Source organism: Mastigoproctus giganteus, chromosome 4, assembly GCF_048544385.1.
Source record: "Mastigoproctus giganteus isolate SK-2022 chromosome 4, ASM4854438v1, whole genome shotgun sequence".
In the NCBI taxonomy this organism is placed as follows: Eukaryota; Metazoa; Arthropoda; class Arachnida; order Uropygi; family Thelyphonidae; genus Mastigoproctus; species Mastigoproctus giganteus.
In genome coordinates, this window is record NC_143578.1 from 63,385,887 (window position 1) to 63,406,049 (window position 20,163).

General features: G+C 41.0%; 1 protein-coding gene across 10 annotated transcripts in view; it reads left to right on the forward strand.

Annotated features, from left to right (window-relative positions):
- Positions 1-20,163, forward strand: part of LOC150086788 (uncharacterized) — a 181,134-nt gene that overhangs the window by 104,616 nt on the left and 56,355 nt on the right. For all 10 annotated transcript variants that reach the window (XR_016546898.1, XR_016546896.1, XR_016546897.1 and 7 more), the window contains 2 exons: positions 930-2,605; positions 19,006-20,144. Coding sequence is in view for 7 of the 10 variants with exons in the window: in XM_090372752.1 (XP_090228878.1) it covers positions 930-2,605; positions 19,006-20,144 (2,815 nt within the window). In the remaining 3 variants the exon portion in view is untranslated. The remainder of the gene's footprint in view (positions 1-929; positions 2,606-19,005; positions 20,145-20,163) is intronic.

Consider the following 20,163-nt stretch of genomic DNA (forward strand, 5'->3'; position numbering starts at 1 on the left):
TATAATCAAGGAATTTCGGACAAAATATTCCTTAGTCCGATGTGGTAATACGCAACCAATCATAACCAAATTTAGATGAAAACCACTTTCATATGAATTCCAGACAATGGACGTCAAGCTGATTGGCACACAGACCCTTTGCCGCCAGTGAAATAAGTGTTTGTAAAACAGCACATCAGAGCTGATCCCTCTCCCCTCCCTTACACTGTCCCAGCTCGCCTACAGCTTTTTATCAGACTGTTGGCCAATTGGCAACCAGTGACTTTCATTTCTGCCTGCACTCTATTTCTATTACGTGGTTTTCTCTGACCATTTCAAATGCCATCACCTTGGGCAAAATTAAAAAAAAAAAAAAAAAGCTAAACCATATAAGCAAATGAAGCTCAGATGTGCTTGTTGTCATCCCATTTGCCGGCCCTTCTTTCTTCTCTATCTGGTCCACGCCACCCAATCTGTTGCTATCAAGAGAAAGGTGGAGCTTTCTCTCTATTCTTTCCACTTTACTCCATCCCATTCTTTATTCTGTTTGTTTTTCTTTCTCTTATTGCAACTACCTGTCGCTTATTATCTTTTTTCACTTTCCTTGCCTTGCCGACAACGAAGAGGGAGTTTAAGAAATGGGAACATTGCCATTCGCTGTAAAAACCATTCCTTAGACATTTTCTTCGCCATCGGCCTCACCTCTCTCTCTTTTACTCTCTCTCCGAGAACATACTCCTTTACCCCTCCTTCCGCCATCTTCACGCATGCTCCGTAACCTATTTGTGTAGATATTATACTGATGTATTGATTCATGTTAATCGTTATGTTTTGTAGAATCTAAAGCTAAAAACTAATCAAAACTATTGGAGAGAGAGAGGGGAAGGAGGCTGGAAGGTGGTGAAATATTTTATTCATTACAGATCAATGGGTTGTTTCTTACTTTCCAGGTGTGGGACAAGCATATCAACGTCCAAGCCATCAACCCCAGCAAGTTCTGAGTCAGCAAACAATTCCTTACCAGTTCCAGCCTACCCCAGAGGTTCGACCACAGCAGCAGCAACAAGTGCAGCAAACACCAATCCCTCCTGCTCAGTATCCAATGGTGCCTCAACAGTGGGGTGTATCTCCAGCTTCGACGACTATCACCACAGCGGTTTCGACGCCTTCTTTGAAACAAGCCGAAAGAGCAGGAGCTATTCCCCGCACTGTTCCCTTGATGTCTCTCTCGCAAAACTTGCAACAGACCCAACCTCCTGGACAGCAGTGGGTAACTTCGTCTGGCCAGACAATTCCTCAACAAACGCAACAGATGGTGCAACAGCAACAACAACAACAACAGCAGCAGCAACAACAACAACAGCAGCAGCAGCAGCAACAACAACAGCAGCAGCAACAACCCAAAACTCCTCAGTCGTCCCCAAAGACAAAACCAAAGACTATTGATCTCCAAGCTCAGAAAAAGCAGAAGCAAAAACCCGATCCTCAAGACTGGTCACCGGTTACGGACCTTTCACCCATCATGGATGTCTCGCCATCGGTGGAAGCGGCAGAACAAGAACTGATGGAAAAATTCCGTGAAAAAACCGAAGATGACGAATCGAAGCCCTTAATTCAAGCCAATATCCCTCGTGCGACAAGCGGGACCATCTCCGGAATGCTGGCGGATTTTAACAAAGCACTCGGTCTGGCTGGAGCATCCCCAGTAGATGAATCCCGAGTAGCAGCAACGACCGACTACACTGTAGGTGGTGTCATGATACCATCACCAGTGCCAGGAATAATGGTGGTGCCAGACATGCAGAAAGACCAGAACCAGAACTTAGTGCAGAGACTCCCGCAACAGTTTCAGCCAGACCAATTCCAACAACAGCAACTGATCATTCAGACCCAGCAACAAATGATCCAGGTACAGCAACAACAACTCCAACAACAACAGCAACAGATGGTCCAGCAACTAACTCAACAGGAGCTCCAGCAGTCGCCCAGAAGGATCCACCGCCGTCTTCCGCAACCCACCATGGAGCAGATGCAAACCGCCGTTGCTATAGCAGCACAAGCTCCCAAAGGGAAACTTCCCACTCAAACACGTGTAGCAACGGTACCGGCTCAATCTATGGTTACTACAACAGCCGCTACCCTAGTAGCAACAGGGACTTTATCTATGACCCAACGACCTGTTTCTCCGATGATGCCCCGTAAGATAGAAGGTCAACAGCTGACCCTTCAACAACAACAGCAACAACAGGCGGCAGCCATGATGAGGATGTCCACACAGATGCAAGTTGACCAACAAAAGCTTGTTTCTCAGCAAGCGGCAGGTATGATGGGAAGTCAGATGCAGCAGAGGGTTATTGGAATCACGACAGGCTATACAGGCGACACAACAGTCCTGACCTCCGCTGTTCCTGTAACGACCGTTGTAACAGCGACTTTGGCCTCTGGATCCTTAACACCACAACCACTTCCGGGCCAATATCTCATGACTGGGACTGGTGTAGTACCTCATCTTTCAACTACTCCCTTAGATGAATACGGCAGAACTGGCCGAACCACAATTTCAACAATAGGAGGTCCGTCCCCGATTCCAGCATCATCGACTTCTGTAACACCAACGCCATCTAGGGTAAGTGGATTTGTCATTTCAAAACCATTTTGGAATTTCGTAAACGAACAACAACAGTTGTATAAAACAAACACAAGTTCTTAACATAAGAATACCTGGATAATGTAAATAATATATCGAATGCTTCCACACAGTAATTTTAACTAGATTGAAAAACCACAAAGATTTAAGAGTCAAGTTTTGGAACAGGACTTCTGAGATTGAAGGGCTGAAGCAGGGACTGAACAAAGTAGGGAATCTTGTTTCTTTTGTGGGAGAGGGGAATTATGATTATATTGCTTTTCAAACATAATTTCTTGCAGGAATTCTGAATGATTCCATATTTTCAGTTTGTACATAAATTGTTGACCAATACTTTTCAGAAATTACACATTCTGAAGTATTGCGATGTTTTTAATTTACAAGTAGAAGATTGTCCACGTTTAAATTAAAATCTTAACGCTGAACTTAATGCTATTAAAGTGGAACAGAACTTTCTGAAAAGTGTTTTTCTTATCTGGATGAAAAACAGCTTAAAACGTTCGGGGAAAGGCAAGAGGTGCTTATCTAAATAATCACAACATATTTTACAGTAGAGAGAGAGCTAGAAGAAGGAAAGAAAGAGAGAGAGAGAGGAGAAGAAGGGAAAAAGGAAGAGAGAGTCTTTACCAAGTCAGTAAACATGTTTATCCAAAGCAATAACAACAAAATGAAAATTTTTCTCGGTTGTCTACCCACACGCAAAGACAGCTGTAGGCTTAAGCAAAAACGAAAATAATTTAAAAACAGAACTTGTGCAATGTGATCCATCTCGCCCTACAAAGAGGGTTGCTAAAGTTTAAAGCATAGCATGCCATCCCATATCGATTTCTTTCAGTTTCAGCCTCCAACACAGAGGATTATGGAAGTTATAAATGTGCCATTTCGGAAGTACAAGAAGTTTTCTCATTGCTCAGCTGCTATTTAGAAAATCTGTTAAGCAAAATATGTAATGGTCATGGTGAAAATTCTGCAACGATTTAATTCTGCCTTTCCTCAACTGTTGTTCTTTCTTCCTTGTAATATATTATTATTATCATTTTATTTCCACATCAGTGGGCACCCCTGGAACAGCCTGGTTCGGCTACAAGGGTGTACATTATGCGAATTCCATTTGAAGGCATTCATTGTAATTGCAAGAGATCAAAAACAGATTGCAAATACATAACAAGGTAAAAATCAATATATAAAATGATAAACAATAAAATAAATAAATACCAAACAATAAAAACACAGTGATGAATCCAGGAAAGCCTTTTCAGGGAATTCTTTTCACAAAGCGCTTATTGTCCGTGTTTATAGGGTTCTTTTACTATGTCCTTTCTATAGCGCTTCGAGCTGCAGAAAGATGAGGCATCGATTCCCAGGGAGTTATACATTCCAAACGTATTTGCCGGGAACAATGACCTAAGGTATTGCACGTTTTGCAGACAAAGTGTTGAACTGCACCGGGTTCTTTGTGAGGTCCGAGGGTTTTCAGAAACATCCCAGATATCAGGCGAATCCATTTGGCCGCATAGAAGTTGTGCCAAGATGTGTAGATTCCTCTCTTTGACTATGGTTTCCCATGGTTTCATGCCCAGGTTTGTATAGAGCACACTCCTAGAGATGGTGAAAGGGTAGCCCATCTCCCTGTTTAGCCATCTCAGGAGCCAATATTCAACGCCCAGGAATCTCTTCAGTTGAGTAGAGGAAGCTCCTGATCAGAGTACCGAAGCGTAGAGCGGTACGGGTGTTAAATTTCTTCGGACGTATTCCAAGAGGAACTCCCAAGGCCTAAGACCGACCAACTCCTGCCGGATTGCCCAGTACGCTGCAAGCGTTTTTAGCCTGGCCATCTTGAGGTGGTCTTCGAAAGTAAACCCATCATCCCACTTCAACCCCAAGTCCGTGTGAGAGTGAACTTTTTAATGGTGGTCCCATTTATTGTGAGCATAATTTCATTAATAGTCCTCCTTTTTGTGAAAGTCATTTGAGCTGCTTTTTAAGGATTCAGTTTAAGTCCCAGACGTCCTAGATAATCCTGGAGCTCGAACAGTACTATCTGATTTTCATAGGTGACTGCCTCAGATTTTGCTGGATCATCGGATGTGACCAGCATCTTAAGATCATCAACGTATGAAATGAAATTTTGGTGCTTCGCAAGGAAGGGCTCTAGTGCTGTGGAAAAAAACCATGATGAGAGAACTTCCCCTTGTGGGATGCCGACAGAGGTCGTGGTGGTCATCTCCAATCTTTGATAAATATTTGCCTGTTGATGAGGAGTTGATGGAGAACAGCAAGAAGATTACCTTCGATTCTGAAATAATGCTTCAGAATTTTAACTAGCTCTGTTGTGCTGAGTATGTCGAAAGCTGCTTGTATGTTTAGGAGTAAGATTTCAAGTTGTTTCTTTGAGTTAAGGCTTTTTGGATTGCCCAGCTGGTCATTAGATTTGATAGCGTAGACCTCCCAGGAATAACAGTATGAAGATACTGTGAACGGACGCCCATTGAAGCAGTGATCGACTGTATCGTATTTTCAAACACTTTTAGCAGTCCACAGGAAATAGACATTGCTCTGTAGTCTCTGGGATCTTTTGGTTTATTAGTTTTTGGAACTGGTAAAGCATGGTAGACATTCCATATTGTCGGTGTGATACCAGTCTCGAGGATGCGGTTGAAGAGGTGATGTAACAGGTCAATCACATATAAACTGCATATTTTTAGAATAAAGAGTGGGAATCCGTCGGGACCAACTGTAGATTTATTGGAAAGGCTGTTTATTGCTCTCATAATCATTTCCCTTGATACCTTAACATGAGCAAGCTCAATCCTGGCGTTATCTGGGATGGCCACTACAGGGAGGAGCAAACGTTTTTCCTGGTCAGAGCTGAAGGTTGACTGTGTCCACAGTTTTATCGTTTCTTCATCCATTTCCATGACGACCACGTGTGGAAACGATACGCTTGGAATGCCCAAGTCTTCTCTGGATATATATACGTTGTGCCTTTTTCCGAACACGCAGGAAATTCGCTCTTTGTTTGTTGTAAGCGATGTGATCTAGCATGGAGCCAGACTTTTTCCAGGTTCTGTAGGCTTTTTGCTTTAGATTAAAAGCCTCTTTCGTTTCGGAGTTGAAACACCACTTAGTGTTTGGGGAGATTTTGATTGTCTTCGACGCACCAATGAGAGAAATGTTTCTCATTTCTTTAGAAATGGCATTAATTGCCTCTTCCACTGGTTTGAAGTAGAGATTATTCCAATTAAATTCTTTGAGTTCAGTGAGGATAACATTTGGCCTGACTAGGTTGGTTAAAAACGTACTGTTTTTAACCAACACGAATTTGGAGTTATAGCGTATGATTTGTATTTGTTCAAAATTGTGGTAGACGCTGTCCAGGACTTGATTTCCTCTGGTCGGTGGTGTATTCAATGAGATGAGCCCCCCAGGTCCTCATGGTATCTTCCATTTTTTGCCTCGCATCCTTGTACCTTGGCAGAGGCAGGTTGAAATCTCCTAAAATGGTTGTTTGGATATTAGGGCATAGATGAGCAGACATCCATGAGATAAGATCCTTTCTGATTGATGAGGTGTGTCCTGGTGGGAGATACACAAGGCAGATTTGGATCCTTTTTTCATTTTATTGAAAATTGCAGCAATTGCTTCATAGTTTGATGTTTTACTGCTGTAGACATGTACCTGCCTGAAAGAGGTCTTGTAGAATATGGCAGCACCACCTCCTCTCTTATCCTTTCTAGAGTTTGCAATGTATTGATAATGAGTGGACGAGAGGAGCAATCCAAGTTGTTTTCTCTCATGGTATTTTCTATCGGGAAATGGCAGTAATACTTCCACTTTAATTATAACAAATAATTTAGAATTGAATTTCTCTTTTCCATATTACAACACCTGTTGTTGTTTGATTGAGGGATTAATTCTGAGCTAACCACAGAGGTATGCACTTCGATGCCTTTCAAGCTTTGATCATCTTTCGAACACCTTTTTTCAGTCACTTACGAGGAATTTGAGTCTTTTTCACAACGTAGCTGAGTTAATCGGTATCAGGCAAAAGTATCGTTTTATTTTCCTCCCGGAAATCAGGTTTTTTGTTCAGCAAACCAACAACAGAACACGCAATTTACAGACATACACTGCTCGACAAAATTAACAGAAACGTGGTGTAACTCGGGTGGCTCCCGATGAAGCTGGACAAAATTTAGTATGATAGTGTACCAAAGAATAACGATGAAATGAGGACACAGCGAGAAACTTCGGACAGGTATAAAGGACATTTATAGGGGCTGTATAAGAAGAACCAAAAAAGGTCACATTACAGAAGTCGATACAAGGTGCTCGAAAATATGGTCACATGATATCAGTACCGCGTATCGTACCCTCCAAAGACTGAACAGCCCTGACAGCATTGGATCATGCTCGATGTAAGGGTGTCTTGAAGATTCTGTGGCAACAAATTTCATCCTTCCACCTTAGCTCACCAAGTGACCGAGTTGGCTCTCGGCGTGAATACGATGCCCAATGGCGTTTCATACATGTTCGATTAGATTTAAGTCTGGTGATCGTACTGGTCTCGGTAGTCGTTAAATATCTTCAGTTTCAAGATATTCCTCCACCACTTGAGTTCTATGTGCAATGGCGTTATCGTGCATGAAAAGAAAATATGGGCCAATCGCACCCCAAAAAAGTCGCATATAGCGTTCGAGGATTCGTTTCTGTGCAGTTACGGTACCACTATCAAAAACATGAAGAGGGGCGCGACCATTGATCATTATTCCACCCCACACGAGAACACTACCACCACCACCGTAAGTGTCCCTTTCTCTGATGTTCAAGGGATGGGTACCTCGTTCCTCGTTGTCTCCAGATGAAATGTCTAGAATCGTTTTGTAGGCAAAAACGAGACTCATCAGAAAACAGAACTCTACCCCATTTGTCGGGGCTCCAAGTCACATGTTCATGGCACCAGTTTCGACAAGCTCTGCGGTGGTTTGGGGTTAATGAAATAAAAACTACTGGCTGCTTTGAATAGAGTCCACTTGAATTGAGTCTTCTTAACACAGTCCCGTTGGAAATATTTTCATCTGTGCCCACAGCAAACTCAAGAGACAGTTCATGACACGACATAGTACAGTTCAGTCTTGCGGGTTAGTGCCATTGATTCTATTCTGAAACTATTTCTATTGACTCTATTCTGAAACTATTTCTATAGCGCCGAGGCGACACTGCGTGACACATTAAGCCAACGTGCCACCTCCGCCTGCTGCCCACCATCTCAAAGTATTATTTGAACAACGATAACTTACCCCCTTGAGTACTGGAGATGTGTCTACCCCACTGAGAAAGTCGAAAACGGGAATGAAGTGAGATGATTGCAAACCGTGTTTTATAAACATGAATAATTTACATAATGTGCGGCTCTGTAAAATGGTGGTAGATCGGTTTCTATTAGATACTTGGAATTTGAAACCAGGATGCCTATTATATCAAATATTTGCCTTCAGTGACACTGTTCACAATAAAATATTCATGAAAAACATTGTTCTGTTAATTTTGTCGAGCAGTGTATTATATAAGGCGCAATATGGCCTAAGTTGCTGTTGCGGTAAAACCACTTTAGAAAACTTGGACATTACAAAGAATCCTGGAATGACAAAGGATCCCAGAAAGTGTCTGTTTTCAGGAACTTTCCCATTATATACATCGTAACACTGTGTATAGGCATGATGCATAAATGGTAAGTTAAACCAATCTTTGTTTTTTTAATACATTCTCATAACTTTGGGTAGCACCTCATACATCATTTTAAATCCTGAATTTTTCGAAGCACTGATTTAATTGTGATGGATGAAATTCATTCTGGAGATAAGGTCAAAGGATCAACTTGGACTGTTACGTTTGACAGTCACTTTGTAATTGGCATCCGCTAATTTATTTGTTCGTTACCTTATCATAAACTAATTGGATCATGGAGGAAGCCTAGAGGATGGAAAGAAACGTGGAAGACTTCAAACAAGAATTGGAGATTAAGTCTATGAAATTCAGAAAGGAAAATTAAACGCGTCATTGAGATTTTAAAATAAACTGCGCAACTTTGTAAAATAAACTGCGCTACTGTGTAATGTCCAATGGGACATTACACCTTACAGAAGCTTTAAGTGCAAACACTGAATGAACATAATCCTCATCGGAGACCAGTTCTGTAAACAGATTTTCTTGCAGGCAGTCAGGAACTGGCATCGACAAATATTGTGTTCTGATGAGACTGTTTCATTTGGATGGTTGTTAACAGACACAAACATCTATCAGAAAGACTCTAAAATTCTCTGTACAACAAAGAAAGATCACATGATCGGCATAAAGTGATAGTTAAGAGGGGTGTAGACGGGACATAAATTTAATATTCATAAATTCATGGTTGGACGAAAACGGGAGAAATTCAAATTGCGGGGAAAGAGGTTTATTCTGGATTGCAGGAAGTTTTCTTTTAGCCAGCGAATTGTTAATGACTGGAATAAATTACTTGTGTGGCCAGTTGGCGCCGGCAGCTTGGAGAAATTCAAAGGTCACTTGGTACGCAAGTGTAGAATAGGAGGTCAAATATTTTATTATTATTTTTAATTAACTTTTTGGCTGATGGAACAAAAGCCTCCAGCTTCTTCACACTATGGCTAATACTAATACATCCTCCCAACTATTAAGTCGTCAACGAACTGATAGCTTTTCCTGTAGTTCCTCATTAATATCATTTAGGAAGATAAGAAACAACAGATCCGATCCGCAAGGGACACCGCTTACCACTCCAATTCACTCTGAAAAACGCCCATTTATGACTGCCCCTGTCTCTGGCCGACCAACCCTAATCCATTGATGGATCTTCTGCGTTATCCCGACCTGCTGTAATTTATACAACAACCTCTCATGAGGAACAACTGTATCGAAATCGAGATATACGAGTACAAGCACAGGGTTGTTAAAATTAAAATGTCCCTATGTAGAGGGCTCTGGAGCGAGTTCTAAGGCTCGTACTGAAGAGAAATTTGGACAACAGGTACAGTAGAGAATACGCTCGCCATTTATTGGAAAAAAAATTAATTACAAAATTTGTTATTGTATGGCGCGTAACTACCTTAGTTACGATTATGCAAAGAACTTACGTTATTTGCATAATCGTAAGTTATTGCCACAGCGCCACTACTCAGCTCTACTGTACTGTATAAAAGCAAAGCAATCTCTTCAAAATCATACAGTAGATGTTTGCCTGCACTACAGCAGCAATGCCAACAACGTTGCAGTTATTAGTGAAGCTGTACTATCAGAACAGCAACAATTCAGCTGCAGCTATCAGAGAATTCCAGCGTCAGAAGGCGTGGACCTATGACTGTTTCTGCTGTCCGCAAAATGATTGTGAAACTTGAAGGGACATCTTGGTGTTAACCAGGTAGAGATCGAAAACGAGTGGACTCCTCTCGTGTTGACGATGTGTCTATGGCTGTCGTGGATTTATCGAGTCAATCTCCATGTGGTAGCGCAAGTGTGCCAGCTGTTTCTCGTGAAGTGGTCATGCCGTATTCCACTGTAAGGCTAGTAATGCTTCAGGTATTGCGGCGGTATCCTTACAAGATGCACATGCTAAAGCATGGTGATGCAGATATTCGTTTCACATACGCACTTCAGTTTCTGACGTGAATGACATTTGGGCAACAGAAAACCCTCGAGTTATCCAAGAGGTCCCGTTGCATTCTCCAAAAGTGACAGTGTGGTATGGATTTACGGCCACATTCATGATTGGGCCATAGTTTTTTGTACAGGTAACACCGACTGGACCTAGCACCTGTTGCATCACTGGACAGCGATATTATGAAATGTTGGCAAATTTCGCAATACCAGAGCTGCAACAACGTGAGCGCCTTCAGGATACCATATTCATGCAAGATGGTGCACCACCCCACATCCACCGTTGTGTCCAAAGATTGCTAAAGCAACACTTTACAGACGAACGGGTCATTAGCCGTTGTTTCCAGACATCTTGGACACCCCGACCTCACCCCCATCGACTTCTGGTTGCGGGATTTTTTGAAGAACCAGGTGTATCGGGAAGGATGTCAAACTCGGGCAGATCTGAAGGACAGCATTAGACGTCATGTGCTGGCTATTCCAGTTGACATGTTACGTTCTGCTGTAGAAAATGCTGTTCTTCGAATGGAAACTGATGTTGACCAAAATGGAGGACACATTGAACAATTGTAGCGCTGTTCAAGTGATTTGTATTGCCACAGCGCCATATAGTGATAAAATTTGTAACTAATTTTTTTCGAATAAATGGCGAGCGCATTCTTTATTGTACCTGTTGTCCAAATTTCTCTTCAATACGAGCCTTAGAACTCGCTCCAGAGCCCTCTATTTAGGGATAATTTAATTTTAACAACCTGTTTAATGCCAAAGTTGTCTCGTGCATTCAACTGCCTTTTAACCCCATAAAACAATGCACCAGATTCATCAGGTAAGATCTAGTAAGATTTGTCAGGGTTCTTCACAAAGCCATGCTAGGATGCCATTCTTATGGAGGAACCATCAAGGATGTCATTCTTATGGAGGTGGCCCTGTGTTACACCTTCACAGACTATATTTTTACAACCACAGAAATCACTCTCATTGGTCTGTAACTTCTAATCCCTTCTTTGGCGTCTCCCTTATGGATTGAGGTTAAGTAAACCAGATTTATCAAACACAAAGTGATTATTGTCAAAATGGACAATTTAAGAAAAAATTAGTTACATTTCTGGTGCGTTAGAAAACACTATTTTTTTTTTTTTTTATATAAATCAAGAACAAAGAGGAAAAAGTAACGATTTTTATGTGCAAACCAAAAAGATTTCGTTTCTGTGCATCCGCCATATTGCCCAATCATTCCTCCAACCAGCGGATGGCAACAAACAATGTCCTGTGCTTCAGCCACAATATGGATAGCCTATGTGATATGCATGAAATATAGAAATAATTGTCAGATTTTATTTGGTCCAATTTTAATGACATTTAGGAAGGATCAACAAATCTTTCTAATAGAGCCAAATATAACATTTTATTTAAAAAATTCATTCATCCATAGCATATAAGCGTAAATTACCCATTGTTTGCCACATCTCCACCCGTCTAAAAGTGGACTATTTCATACAGCCAAATAAAATTCCACTTTCTATCAGACATTCTCCAACTATAAGATGGATATATTACGTTCTCAAATCTAAACTCCCGTGTTCTGATGATGCAACATGAGAGAGAGATCATATCTTGTCGAAGAATGGATGTCAACTTTCTCTGAAAATCACATCTATTTGAATTGAATAAATTTATCGAAAATTATCTAAACTGACACCTAGGTCTTTCTGAACAGCTTCAATCAGCACAGGGACATTCAACCGTATTGCCATCAATGCTTCACCTGATCTACCAGTCGGATATTCATCCGCTAAAAAGTGATGACGTTGTAAAGCAGTTATCTTTTAAGGGTACAAAAGGTGATACTGTTGTACACGTTGCACTAATGACATTAACAGTAGAAGATTTGAGGACTTACTTAACAAGTACAGGGCAATGTTGAGGAAAAGTCGCGAATTAGGGTTTAATTTTAAAGTGTCTGCAATTCTGCCCAGATACGATAGGAGAGAGTAAATGATTAAAGCCTTGTCAATCAATAAAGCCCTGAAGAGACTGGCTGGGCAAGGCTCATGGAGTAGAATTTTTCACAGCATGGTCTGTGCTTGTTAACAGAAGCGTTTGTATATGGGGAATTTTAACTGCCCAGATATTAACTGTAACTTGTGGGCTGGTTACTCAAACGCTAGAAAGATGATGTTTTTGGATTTATTGGATGACTATTTTAAACATCAGCATGTTAGACAGTAATATCCTTGATCTGATAATCAGCAGTGATTCTTCGTGAATTAACAATCTGCAGATAAAAAAAACTAGGTGGCAGTGATCACGGTGTACTGATATAGGATTTATTTGAAGATGTAACTACCTCCAAGGGTAAAAGAAGGGTTTGACTTTAGTAAAGGAGACTACAGTAATCTCAAACAGTTTTTAAATCTATACAGTTTGTTATTTGGTTTTTAGGAGCATTAGCAACTAAGGCCATATTGCTCGAGGATATGCGGTGGTCATTCTCTGACCTTCTCCTCCATATTTGGTGGTGACGGGCTCGAACCCCGGTCTAATCAAGAAGAGTATGTTACGCACTGCTGCTGCTCCATCCCACCTGGCTACGGAGGCGCGAATCTATACAGTGGAACCAACTAATGGTATTACCAAGAATAACAAATTCTAAATGGGAAGGATTCATGGAAATAATAACAGATGCAAATAGGCTTTTCATACCAAATAATAAATACTGTTCAATGCTTAGACCTAAATGGATGTTAGAAGATCTAATCAGACAAGTGGAAGAGAAGAAAAATGCATGGGATGCATATAAAATATCCGATGGTACAGAAGCCTGTGGTATATATAAAGCAGTCTGTAATCAAGAGACAAAGGAGGTTAGGCAAGCCAAGGCAAATTACAAGAAATCTTTCGCAAAGGATTCAAAGAAAAACAGCAAACGCTTCTTTATTTATGTAAAGACTAGAAGATGATGATTCACATTGGTCCGCTTTCTATCGATGGTAAACTGTTGATGATCTTGCGCAGGTTGCTAACAAGCTGAATAGGTATTTTGCATCTACATTCACACATGAAGAATTCTTCAGGGGGGGAGGATGTCAGAAGTTTATTAAACTCTAAAAGGCAGCTAGCTAAACGACTTTGTGATAACTGAAGAAAGAGTAAGAAAAATTATTGAAGTCAAACATAAAAAAAGATACCTGTGATGGATGGGATCCATCCAGTTATATTAAAGGAGGTGGTAAAATACGTAAGCAAATACCTTACCCATAATTATGAGAGCATCCTTGGACTCAGGGGAGGACTTTATGGACTATATATGTGCGAATGTATCCCCAGTTCACAAAGAGGGATCAAAGGGTGACATGAGTAATTATAGACATGTTAGCTTAACGTCTGTTCCAGGAAAAATATACGGCCTTGGTTGCTGATGCTCCTAAAAAACCCTACTACAATAAACAGGGAAAATAACGGAGTCGCTGGTTAAAGAAGTAATGCGCAGCAAACTGAACAGGAGTTATACTTCAATCGCAGAGTGGGTTCGTTAAGGGGAGATCTTTTCTGACCAATTTCACTGGATACTATGATGCAGTGACCAAAGAATTGGATGCAAAAAATAATTTTGATATCATATACTTGGATTTCAGTTATACCAATTGAAGGAACACTGCCGCATTGAGATTTAAAAAAATTGGGCAGATGGGTTGAGAAATGGCAATTAAAGTTTAACATTGACAAATTTAAGGTACTGCATATGGGTAGCAGTAATCCCAGAATAAGGTACCAACTGTGCTACTACACTCAGGGTAGTGGAAAATGAAAAGGACCTGGAGCAATTGTACAGTCACATACGAAGTGCTCTGAGTAATGCAGAAAGACTGGTAGGACAGCTCATGGGGTTTTGTCAATGACATACAATAATTTTGCGAGCAGGGATAAGGAGGTGATTATCCCATTTTATAAGGCAATGGTCGAGACATATCTTGAGTACGGCATACAGGTCTGGAGACCTCATTTCAGGAGGGATGTAGAGTTGCTAGGATGAGTACAGAGAAGGGCAACAAAATTGGTGAGGGAACGAAGGGGTTCCTCTTACCAAGAAAGGCTTAAGTTCTGCAAATTGCAGCCTCTGGAGACTAGGCATCCCATTTTATAAGGTCAGGCCATATCTTGAGTACTACATACAAGTCTGGAGGCCTCATCATTTTAGGAAGGATGTGGAGCTGTTGGAATGGGTACAAGGAAGGGAAACGAGACTAGTGGGGGGGCACAAAGAGGTGTCTTACCAAAAAATGCTTGCTTCAACCTTCAATGCTGAAAATTGCAGCATCTAGAGACTAGGCACCTGGAAGGTGATCTCACTGAGGTGTTTAAGGCTTTGAATGGCTTGAGCAAACTCAATGCTGATGGGATTCTTCTTCTTCTTGTTCATACTATGAACATGATGGCACAAATTCAAATTGAGGAAGAACTGTTGCTGAATGGATATACGGAAGTTTGCCTACAGCCAACGAGTGGTTAATTGCTGTAACAAACTTCCATCCGTTGTTGTGGAAGTTGATGGTTCGAATAAATTCAAAGATGAACTAGATAAAATATTAGAGGGGAGCAATAGGTGAATGGGAAGTTTTTTTTTGTTTTTTTTTTTTTTATGATGCTGTATAACTTGCTTTCTTGAAGCATTTGGCCACTACAAATACTCAATTCTAATAATCATTTTTTAGGGTTACCACTCTCACACGCTTTTTCGTCGACAAAGTGCGTACAAGTTTATGCATTCCGCTGTAAATTTTTACTTCACTCACTTCAGATTGTGAAATTCAAATGACTGTTGTTCAGCAGCTGCTGAAATAACTACTATACTGTTCTGAAAAACATTTATCACCTGTTTTGTAAATTTTATATCGCAACTGTAAATAAATGCTAAGACGGCTGCGCTAATGGCATTTTTTTGGAATATAAAAAGAGTTCATATAAACATGAGCCCCATTCTGAAAGGTTAGTATTAGTATTAGTATTAGTAACGGCCGTATGGTGCAAGAAAGCCTATGGCTTATGCTGCACCAGCCAAAAAAAAAAAAAAAAAAAAAAAAAAATCCGAACAAAACAATGATAAAAACAAAAATTAAATAAATAAATAATAATAATTAATAAATAAATAAAAATAATAAAATGAAATTAAAAATTAAATAAAAAGGAAATTAATCCTATCATCCTATGCGCTTCCCTTACCCGAAAGTACTATCCAGATGACCTTTGAATTTCCCCAAACTGTCGGCCTCTACCACCCATGAAGGCAACTTATTCCAGTAATTTATAACTCGCTGGCTAAAATAAAACTTCCTGCAGTCCAATCTAAACATTTCCCCCCGTAACTTGAATTTATGTCCCCTAGTTCTAGCATCATTTATAATCTTGAAAATTTTGTCCTCATTCATTTTACTGATGCCTCTCAGAGCCTTAAACACCTCAATCAAATCTCCTCTAAGGTGTCTAGTTTCCAAACTCTGCAACCCACATATTCGAAGTCTTTCTTCATAAGGACGCCCTTTTGCCGATCTCACCAGGCGAGTTACCCTTCTTTGCACCCTTTCAAGAAGCTCGATGTCTTTCTTTAGGTGCGGTCTCCATACTTGAACACAGTATTCCAAGTGTGGTCTAACATAAGCCTTATATAATGGGATTATCACGTCCCTATCTCTACTTGCAAAAGTTCGATAGATCATCGATAGGACACCATGGGCCTTCCTTGCAACCTGTTTACAATGCTCAGAGAATTTCATGTCTGACCGTATCGTAACACCCAAGTCCCTTTCCTCCAGTACTGGGTTTAGTTGAACTCCACCAAGTGAATAAGTTATTTTGGGATTACTGTTTCCCAGGTGTAATACCTTTCACTTTGTTGGATTAAAGCACAGCTGCCATTTTTCTGACCATTCTTGAAGTCTATCTAGGTCTCTCTGAAGAAGCTCAGCTTGACAGTGATCATTAACTACTCTACCAATTTTAACATCATCTGCAAATTTAGACATCACGCCCTCTATCCCTTCATCAATGTCGTTTATGAAAATTAAAAACAACAGTGGTCCTAATACTGATCCTTGGGGAACCCCACTTCTTACATCAACCCAATCTGAGGAATAGCCATTTATCACAACCCTCTGCCTCCTGCCCTGAAGCCATCCTTCTATCCATCTAAGGATGTTCCCAGTGATTCCAACCTGTTCCAGCTTATAAAGCAACCGCTCATGTGGGACTGAGTCAAAAGCTTTGCTGAAATCTAAATAAACAATGTCGAAATTATTCCCTAAATCCAGCTCGTGAGTGACCCTTTCGAAATAGCGAACCAGATTTGTTAAACATGATTTTCCCTTTACAAAACCATGCTGAGTATCCTTGAGAATTTCAATTCTATCCAAATGATCCTGAATTCCACCCTTGATCAATGCCTCCATGATTTTCCCTACTACTGAAGTCAGACTGACAGGTCGATAATTTCCCACTTCACTTTTAGAGCCACCCTTATGTATGGGAGATACATTTGCACTTTTCCAATCCAAGGGAATCTCCCCAGAGTCTAGTGATGCTCGCATAACCAGCCTCAGTGGTTCAATGCACTCGCTTGCCGCCTCTCTCAAGATTATAGGGTATATTCCATCAACTCCAGGAGCCTTACTAGTCTGTAGGCTTGAAAGTTTTTTCATTAAATAATCTTGCGAAATTTCAATATCATTAATTACATATTTTTTAACTTCGCTCCCACAATTTCCCATTGCCACAAAAGGCTTTTCATTTGTAAATATCGATGCAAAATAACTGTTGAGTTCATCTGCAACGGCAGCTGGTGTATTTATTACTATCCCCTTTCCCTTACGTAAAGGTCCGATCTGGTTTGTCCTGCTCTTCTTGGCATTTATATATGTGAAGAATTCTTTATCCCCCCTCTTTGCTCTGTTTGCTAGTGATTTCTCATAAACTGCCTTTGCCTGTCGAACCTTTTCTGTGGCTCTATTACACACCACCTTGTAGCTGTTATAGGCTTCAGTACTTTTTATTGCTCTGTAACGTTTCCATGCCACCTTTTTCTGCTCAAGTAATGTGGCAACTTCACTATTCATCCAACTTGGAACCCTTCTCGTGGAGTATTTTTTTAATGGTATATACGCATTCAAGGCATCTGTGATTAATGTTTTAAAAGCGTACCACAGTTCAATTGTATTCATTCTCTGTGCGATATCTACCCAGTTAATAGTGGCCATGTAGTACCTTAAGGCATCGTAATTTCCTTTTCTGAAATTAAAACCCATTCCTTTGCCTTTTACTTCTGCTACCTCTCTCGTCATCATCCACCGTAGAACTCCGTGATCACTTCCTGCTACTTGTTCCTCTACTGTCAGCCCTGTTATGTCATCTGATTCATGTGTGATGATGAGGTCTAGGATATTCTTTTCTCTAGTACTTTCCCTGACATGTTGATACAAATAACAGTCATCTAGTTGATTTAAAAATTTTGTTCCCCATGTCGAGTTTCCTTCCCATTTACTCCAATCAATTAGAGGCAGATTGAAATCACCCATAATAAGGCATTGACGCTTACTTGCCCATTCCATTTGCATGTAGAGGCTTTTGTCATAGTCTTCACAATCACCTGGTCTGTAGATTACGCCTACTCGCATTGTACCTTTGTTTCCAACTATCTCACACCATACAGACTCTATACTAGCATGTGAAATGTCTGAATCTGGGAAAGCTATCGTCGCACTCAGGCTGCTTCTGATAAGAAGCATTACCCCACCACCCCTTCTATCTACTCTATCCTTCCTAAATACATTATACAAGCCGTACTGAAACTCATCATCCCCAATTTCCGGGTGGCACCACGTCTCCGTAAGCCCTATTATGTCCGCGTTACTTGTTTTAACCAGCAGTTCGAATTCGCTCATTTTATTGACGACACTTCTAACGTTACTGTATAAACAATTAAGATTTACTGTTCTTGTATATTTAACAACCCTAACACAACCCTTGAAGTTTTTTAGGCTCTCTTCCCTGATATTAGCTACCTGCTCACGTGAAACGTCTTTGCCCCCAGAATATCTAGATAATACGTCCAGTTGGGGTAACAGATAAGAACTCTTAAGGTATGTGCAAGAGTTACATTGACCAATATTATCAGATAAACGCGTGTCAGTATTACCCACATCCCCCCTAACTAGCAGTTTCCCTGAGCCTTTAAGGTATCCTCAATAATACTGGCAAAAACTTTTGCACCACCTTTGTTTAAGTGTATCCCGTCTCTACAAAACAAAGCTATGGCTCAGTAAATCTATGGACTATTGCCATCATTATTAACCAACATGCACTAATTTTTTTATTGAATTCCTGGCCCAATCCATTAGCAGTACACTACCCTCTTTTTAACCTCAAGTAACCACTCCTCTTTTTCCAAATTCCGCATTAATCATCCCTATTTATTACTATGGAGCTAAATAATTGTATTAAGAAACTGAAGGAATAAATCTAAACTAATTTACTGCTTAAATCGAGGTTAACTATGATTCGCAGAAATTAGCAGTTAATAAATTATTCAATGGATGTTAAGGAGTTTTATTTAAAATTAAATTTTAAGGTAACTCAGAAGTGAAATTAGCTGTTCATTACCTGCATGATTAATATTTGTTCTACGACGCATGCAAATCTTCTATTCGTTATCAATTTAGGGAGCCGACTCGGACAGCCAAAGTGAAACAGACAGCACCAAAGCTGGCAAGATCCGCCGCAAACTACCTCCACTACCTCAAGACCAAGAACCGACAGCCATTCCAACTCGTCGTACTAAGGATCGCATGCGTACCCTTTCGATGGGGGCCACTCCTCTGGGTCAAGATCGCTCGTGGGACAGCAAAGTTCCTCTAAGGACCTCTTCGTTAGACGGAGGGATTTCGGCCGCCTCCCTAACGGACATTCTCCGACCGGAAAGCACTAAGCCGAGCACTACAGACAGTTACTTACAGCTGTTGGCATCTTCAAGACCCTCGGGTGTGTCTTCGGAGACTGGCACAGCGGGTAGTATGCTCGGGAGACGTGACTTAAGCGCACCACACAGTCTTTCATCGTACCTACGCACTGGCACTTCCCTATTTGGAACTGATCCGTTCACCTCTCGCATCGATATGACTGATTCCAATCTGTCCGGAACAAAACTTCCATCTTACATGAAGACCCTTAAGCAGCAGTTAAGAGAGGAGCTAAAGACAGTTACAGAAGATCGCCGGAGGTTGATTGATAGAGATTATTACCGACGGAGTGAAACTGATCTTTCTTCTCTGGTGCCTCATTCATGGCCAGAGGACAGAGCTTCTCAATACGACTCACTATCTACTCATCGGAAGATGCTTCACACCACCCCTATGTCTCTGACCACCACCCCGACCACTAGGAGGCAGTCAACAACGAGAACTTCCCCTCAGCCATCTCCTAGAAGAACACGACATCGCCGACATGCGTCTGACCCTAAAGTTCCCATGTTTTCTCCCATCAAAGAAGACCGCGACTCGGAATTTGACATTTTTTCTGGCTTCAAACACTCCGGTGGATCCATCCCATTCAAATCTTTCGAATACGAGTCCATCGATGACCATCTTCGTTCACAGAGTTTGCTAGGTAGGTACGGCAGTGGTGGTGGGCTCGGTGCGGGCTTATCTTCTAGACTGTACCATAGAGGATCATCTCTTTCTGATATCAGATTTGGAGAAAGTTCAGACATGCCAGGACTCCGACTTAGGGAAACTGCAATTGATAGCATTGTGGGCAACGAATCTGATGATATGGTTCACAGGTACTCTACAGACCTCTCTAGGTAAGTGGCTTCGTTTCTT